The sequence below is a fragment of the Solanum tuberosum genome, unplaced genomic scaffold (genome assembly GCF_000226075.1).
Source record: "Solanum tuberosum cultivar DM 1-3 516 R44 unplaced genomic scaffold, SolTub_3.0 scf00022, whole genome shotgun sequence".
NCBI lineage: Eukaryota > Viridiplantae > Streptophyta > Magnoliopsida > Solanales > Solanaceae > Solanum > Solanum tuberosum.
This window is the reverse complement of record NW_006238948.1, coordinates 2,743,189-2,750,556: the sequence shown is the minus strand read 5'-3', so window position 1 is coordinate 2,750,556 and position 7,368 is coordinate 2,743,189. Positions and strand designations below refer to the sequence as shown.

The following is a 7,368-nucleotide window of genomic DNA, read 5'->3' as shown; positions in this document are numbered from 1 at the left end:
TATATAAATACTAGTTTTCATCTCATATTTATATTACAAACTGCGAATCATGTTTACTTGTTACTTGTTACTACAAATAAATCAGTTATTACTTTATTTACAAATCCCCCCTTTTTACGGAAATAAATCTGACGAAAAGTACAATTAACTATGAATTAACTTAAATCTAGACCATATTCTTTGTGGGATCGATCCTAACCTCAGTTAGGTTCTTTATTTGGTAACGGCCGCTTATACTTCTTTAGGGAGGTGTAAGTTGGGTGTATCAAATTTTGGTGCCGCTGTCAGGGAATAAGGATTTTAGATTAGACTAATTTCATTATTGAACTTTAGTCAATTATTTCCTGATTTATGTTTTGTTTTGTTCTTGTTTTCTACATGTCTTATTACTAGTGTATTCCAACTACACTGAGTCAAGGCAATCCCTTGACCCCTTATGATCTTGAATTAAGAAGAACTCTAAGAAGAATGGTTGGAAGATACCAAAATCTTGAGGTACTAAATGATCCAATCGGAGCGGGTCAAGGGGGTGCAACTGGCGTACAACTTCCTCGAGCAGTGGAAGTGCCTAGAAATGTCCAAGGGAACCCGCAAGTTGACAATGCTGAAGGAGTGAAAAATCATCCAGCACCCGATGTGTGTGAAAACTATAGGGTTGATTATAATGTTATGGGGTCGACTGGTGCTATCGTTGTTCCTCCACTACCTCCTGGACATACTTTTGTGGTGACCAGCAGTCTGATGTAAATGCTTGCATCTAGAGGATTGTTTGTTAGGTTACCTTAGGAGGATCCATATGTTCATATGAGTAAAGCGAAGAGTGTATGTATGAGTAGCTTGGGACGACCAGATTTAGAAATGAATGTGATCGGCTTAAGGGTATTTCCACTTGTGTTGACAGGTGATGCTACGGTATGGCTGTCTGAGTTACCATATAACTCAATCACCACTTGGGATGGATAGCACAAGGTATTTACGGAGAAGTATTTTCCGTTGTCCAAAAAGTTAAACCTCAAGGATAAACTCAATAACTTTGTAGCATTGCATGGTGATTCAGTTAACAGTCCTTGGGATAGATTCACTGGGCTTATGAGGAGTGTGCCCAACCACCGCATAGATGACGAGTCACTGAAGGATTACTTCTACAAAGGGCAAGATGATAATGGAAAAGTTTTGCTAGATACTATTTCTGGAGGATCTTATTGGGCAAACACTTTTCAAGAGATTGTTGAGAAACTTGAAAAGATCTCTAAGAATAACAAGGAATGGAGCACTAGAATGTCGAATACTGGAAGGAATATGTTTGTAGCCCAAGCCAAGATAAATTAGTCCAATGATGATATTTGTGAGGAGATGGCTCAATTGACAACAGAGATTGGCTTGGTGTTGAAACATATGAGCGGAAGTGCAGATAAAGTGAATGCAGTGAACTATCGTAATAGAGAACCACCTAGTGATGAGTACACTTATGAGGAAGATGTGAATCTTGTGAATGATCGGGGGGTTCCGGACCAACTCACAAGCATCCAATTTGGATAATTGGCGCCAAGGTCAAGGAAATCAAGGTCGGAACTATGGTAACTACAATCGCGAAGGGAACTATGTCCGTGATGGGAACTACAATCATGACAACAACTATAACTGAAATGGGTATAGCAACAGGAATGATCATAGTGGATGATATGTTCCACCTAGGAACTGAGATGCTGGATCGAGTATGAATCGCATTTGAGATATGATGACCAAGATGATGAAAATATTTTATTTAACTTATGATAATGTAAAAGATATGTGTAATGATTTATCAGGCATTGGTCAAAAAGTTGAGTTACATGCAGTATTGATTAAACAGATTGAGCATCATCTTAGCTTGGTATCCACAGGTGGAAATCCACGTCAGCAAGGGACACTTCCTAGAAATACTATCCAAAATCCTAAGAATTATAGGATTATATGGCAGTTACTACTAGGGGTGGAAAGCAGATAATAGACCCTCATATGCCGACTGGAGTGGAAAGTACGAAAGAGCAAGATGAGGATGAAGTTGAGGTATTTGAGGAGCCAAAAGATAAGAATGAGAAGGACGCTGAGGTGATGGAAAAGATCATCTCTATGTTGCAACCTCCACCTCCCTTCCCACAAAGGTTGGTAAAGAAATTGGAAGAAGGAAAGTATCGCAGGTTCATACCTATGTTGAAGCAGTTGTCCATAAATGTTCCTTTGATTGAGGCACTTGAGCAAATGTCGGGTTATGCAAAATCATGAAGGATTTGGTGACAAAGAAGAAGGTTGTCAATTTCGAAGGTGATGACAAGTTGCAGCATTGTAACGCCATTGCTACAACATCTTTAGTGCAGAAGGAGGAGGATCCTCGAGAATTTACTATTCCATGTACTATTGGTATCTTGCATTTCGCTAAGGTCCTATGTGACTTGGGTGCGAGCATTAATCTGATGTCGGTGTCTATATACAAGAAGTTGGGTTTAGGGACCCCCAAACCAACTACAATGCAGCCACTAATGGCTCATCAAATTGTGAAGAAACCAATTAGGGTACTTCATGATTTCCTTGTGAAAGTTGAGGTGTTTATCTTTCCGGCGGACTTTGTGATACTAGATTGTGAAGTTGACTTTGAGGTCCCTATCATCTTAGGGAGACCATTCCTTGCTAGTGGGCATGCTATGGTTGATATGGAAAAAGGGCAGATGAAGTTCCGATTGAACAATGAAAAGGTAACTTTTAATAACTGCATATCTATGAAGCATGAAAGTGATCTCAAGTCGGCGTCGGTAGTGAATCATATTGTCAAGGAAGAATCAGAAGTGTTTATTGAAGATAAATCGGGTGTTGAAGCACTACCGGCTGTGATCATGAACTTTGATAGAGATGAAATTGATGAATATGATGAGCTAGTTTTTGCACGTGATGGGGTAAACTTTTCTCGTCGACAACCAAAGAAGTTGGATCTGGATCTAAAGAATCGAGACACTCCACCTACAAAACCATCTGTTGATGAGCCTCCGAAATTGGAGCTTAAAGCTCTTCCATCTCATTTGCGGTATGTGTTCTTGGGCAAAAATAATACTTTGCCAGTTATTATTGCTGCTGACTTAAATAAAGGGGAAGTAGAGGCGTTGATATCGGTATTGAAGCGATTCAAAAGGGCTATAAGATAGACCATTGCTAACATTATTGGTATTCCACTGGGTATAATTCTCACAAAATTCAACTTATGCCGGATAGCAAGCCAACTATTGATCACCAAAGAAGATTGAATCCACCAATGCAAGAGGTTGTGAAGAAAGAAATCATTAAGTGGTTAGATGCGGGAGTCGTATGTCACTCCCCGAAGCTACCCCAGGATGCAGACACAGGACCTAGGATCACGAGTGACCTCAAGCTAACCCTACTGGCATATCATAAGCATACTAAATAAACTGAATGAAAGAAATACTTGTGCGGAAGCTAAATCATCATGTAAGCTAGAATGATGGGGTATACCCATAAACTATCTGAATAAATATATAAAAACTGAGAGTTTAACAATGACTGAAAAATCAAACTCGAATGCTAAAGCTGAAACTAACTATGTCTGAAAATAGCCTCTAACTGATTAGAAGTGTTGGGACATGTCCCTTCTAAATCTAGTAAAAACTGAAACTAAGACTAAAAGCACAAGAAACATGTATGTCGTCCTCGGAGAATGAGGACTCTACCACTGATGTTACTGAGCTGAAGATCGGGAATCGATCTATGCGTGATCTGGAAGCTCAGAACCTGAACCTACATCACAAGAAGATGTAGCGCAGAGTATGCTTCAGTACTTGAAAGGTACTGAGCATACAGGATAGAATAAAGCTGAACAATAAACAAAACGTAACCAAAACATATATCTGAACAAAGATAAGAGATAAGCATGATACTATACTGAGAATACTGAACATGAACTAACTGAATACAATGACCAAGTTTATAACATGCTGAGTTCGAGATCTGACTGTAAATGATAACATGGTCAATGCAATAGAATCTAACTGTAAAGGAGCCACTAATAACCAACATAAAACCACATGAGCTAATGTGGAGTCTGATGTATACGCCCCATCGAAAGGACCCAATATACCCTGCCAGAGGTATAGAGGCATGAGTGGCGTGATCACTAAAATGTAATGCCCACAGAGGGAACTTATAAACCTATGGGGGCACGTAGTTCTGGGACTTGAGGGTGACTGACCCTAGTCCACTCGGTATTAAGCTACTCCCAATTGATTATGTAATTAACAATTTATGACTGAATTTCTGTAATACGAGATAGCTCAAAATGCTGACATGCTAACTGAAATGCAACATTAATGTACTAATAATGAAACATTCAAATTTGAGGCATGTATATGTGAAATAACTGGCATAGCATGTGTAATTCATGAACTAAAAGAACTACATAGCTAGGGTTCTGAATTTATGAAAGAATGTACACAAAATGATATAAAAATCATGATAATCTGATTTGGATCATTCTAGCAGCTAAAACCCAATAATTTCTAACATTCAAGAAACCCTAGGCCTAGATAATATTAAGGGAATCAAGATTCTGACTTAAATCTAGAGACCTAATGGGTGAAAGGAACCCACTAGTGAAATCCCACATACCTGGTGATGAAATTCACGGAGAAATCTTTTGATTTCGGGGCTGGAACTGATGAAAACTCGTTGCGTTCTTGAACTAGGGCTGCTCCACTTTTTCTCTTGTTTTTTCTCTATGATTGATGAATTTTTGGTGAATAATTGATTAGGTTAGGTTCTAATTAGTTTACTAGGCTAAAACTAACCAAAACTACGTAGTTTAAGGTTTAAACGACATAGTTTAGGGGTCCAACACATAAGGAAAAGACCAGACGACCCCAAACTTAAAAGTTGTTGGGGTCACCGACGGACCATGGCAGGACCAGCGGTCCGTGCTGGTCAACCGTCGATGGGGTTCTGGGACTAGATTTTGGGGCCTCGATCCATGATTTGTGGCCCTGACCTACGGTCTGTGGGTCATGACTTGGAGAACTTTCTAAGCTGATTCTGGAGAGGGCTGCAGGTGGCCATCCACGGACCACCAACACGGACCGTGGGTCACCCTACGGACCGTGGGTCACCCTACGGTCCGTGGGTGGCAACTGTGGGTTACACCTGCAACTTCTGAAAATCTGCTGGTTTGGTATGCTTCAGATACGGGGTGTTACATCGTATATCCTATTGTTGATAGTAGTTGGGTATGTCCAGTACAATGTGTGCCGAAGAATGGAGGAATCAGCTGGTTCCCAATGCAAAGAATGAGCTCGTTCCAATTAGGTCGGTGACTTGTTGGAGAGTTTGCATGGAATAGTGCAAGTTCAATGAGTGGACTGAGAAAGATCATTTCCCAATGTCGTTCATGGACAAAATGTTAGATCGACTTGCTGGAAAGGGTTGGTACTATTTTCATGATCGATATTCGGGCTAAAATCAAATCTCCATATCTTCAAAAGACTAAGAGAAGATGACTTTCACTTGTCCTTATGGGACTTTTGCTTTCAAGAGGATGTCATTCGGGTTGTGTAATGCGCCGATAACTTTTTAGCGTCGCATGATGTCAATATTTTCTGATATGGTGGAGGACACTATAGAGGTATTTATTGATGATTTCTCAGTAGTTGGTGACTCGTTTAATGATTGCTTGGTACATTTAGGTGAAGTGCTGAAACGGTGTAAAGGGTGCAATCTTATGCTCAACTGGGATAAATGTCATTTTATGGTAAAAGAGGGTATAGTTCTGGGCCATAGATTTTCGCAGAAAGGAATCGAAGTAGACAGAGAAAAAGTTGAAGTGATAGAAAAGCACCCATCTCTGGAAAAGGTGTTTAGAAGTTTCCTAGGGCATGCAGGTTTTTATAGTAGGTTCATAAAGGATTTCTCAATGGCATAGTGCTTCATCACTTATGGTAAATTTTAGCATGATAACTGATTCTTATTATGTAACTTAATTTATAATGATGGTTGCTTGTTATTTATGGTCAATAATGATTCCATGTCCCCTCCTTAATTATTTTTCTTGATTTCAAACAGTGATGTTGCTTAATTGTGCCAACCGGGAAATCTAGATTTCCTTCTTTTATGATTGTCATTAGTTCTTCTATTTAAGTACATATCCTCGTGATTTATGTGTTATTCACTCTGTATGCGAACTTCATTTGTTTGCTTATGAATATAATATTGGTAAGTGGATTGACTATTTTTTCTGAATTACTTTTCTTGTTCTATGTATGTATATGTTTAATTTGTTCACTTTAAAAAGGAAATTTTGTTTCTTTTAATTAGTCTCATAATCTGCTTAAAGAATATTTTCTATAATTCACTCTTAATTAATTCTCCTCCCTTTTATTTGTTTGGCCTCAAATGTGTTATAAAAAGGGACTTCTCCTCTCATTTTGAGGATCGCGTTTTAACAATCTAAATCACGCTTTAGCAATCCAATACTCTCTACTCTCAAAGAAAATAGTCTCTTACATATTATTTGAAAGATTGAGTTTGCTGCTTTGAATCAAATAGGAATCAAGTTTACTTTGCTGAATAATTAATCTGCCTAACTCGTTAGTCTTTTTTTGATCAATTCAATTTCTTATCTTGCATTAGTATATTATTTCACATACTTTATTATTCATGATGTTTAAAATGAAGCATCCGGGTTAGTCTCTATTCCGCTATGTGTGCCTATTTATTTAAGTTTGTATGATTATTATGAGTAAAAGGGAGCATACAGGTCAGTCTACATCCCCTCTTGTTGCGTGTGATGTTGTATTGGTTGGTATGTGTATGATTCACTGTTGCCTATAATATTGTTCTTTTTTTAAAATTAATTCTTCTAACTGGTAGTATATATTTCGTGTTTTTGTACTATGTTCGTGTGCCTTGATGATAAACAGGGTTTGAACATAAAAGTTCAAGATGTGAAGAATTCTCCTGGATTAGGGATACATCTGGATAGAGTTTTACTTTAAGTTAATTTTAATGTTGTTCTTTCTTTAAGTGTGGTTTTACTCTATTCAGCTTTGTAATATCTTTGTAAACTTTAACACTGCTCTCTATATATAATATTAATTTGGGGACTGCCTAATGGGGAGGGGATACACGTGCTAATTATTTTATTTGTTGTAACTTATTTTTGTTAGAAAGCATGTCTATAGGAGTGTGATTGCTTTTATTCATATTTATCAATTTCATCACCATACATGTGATTAAAAAAAAATCTGATTATTACTTGACTTTATGAGTATATCAATACATGGTCTAATCGTTTATTGGTAGTTCTTTTTAAGTTGGATAACATGCTTTGTATTGCCC

At 38.0% G+C, this 7,368-nt stretch overlaps 1 protein-coding gene across 1 annotated transcript; it reads left to right on the top strand.

Moving 5' to 3' along the window:
* Positions 1–2,261: 2,261 nt before the first annotated feature.
* On the top strand, positions 2,262–3,176 carry LOC107059509 (uncharacterized). Its single transcript, XM_015306076.1, has one exon. It carries the CDS (start codon positions 2,262–2,264, stop codon positions 3,174–3,176), a length of 915 nt encoding a protein of 304 aa, XP_015161562.1.
* Positions 3,177–7,368: the final 4,192 nt, after the last annotated feature.

What these genes read in the sequence shown, in the direction of transcription:
- LOC107059509 (XM_015306076.1), top strand. Translation starts at nt 2,262, where the DNA reads ATGAAGGATTTGGTGACAAAGAAGAAGGTTGTCAATTTCGAAGGTGAT.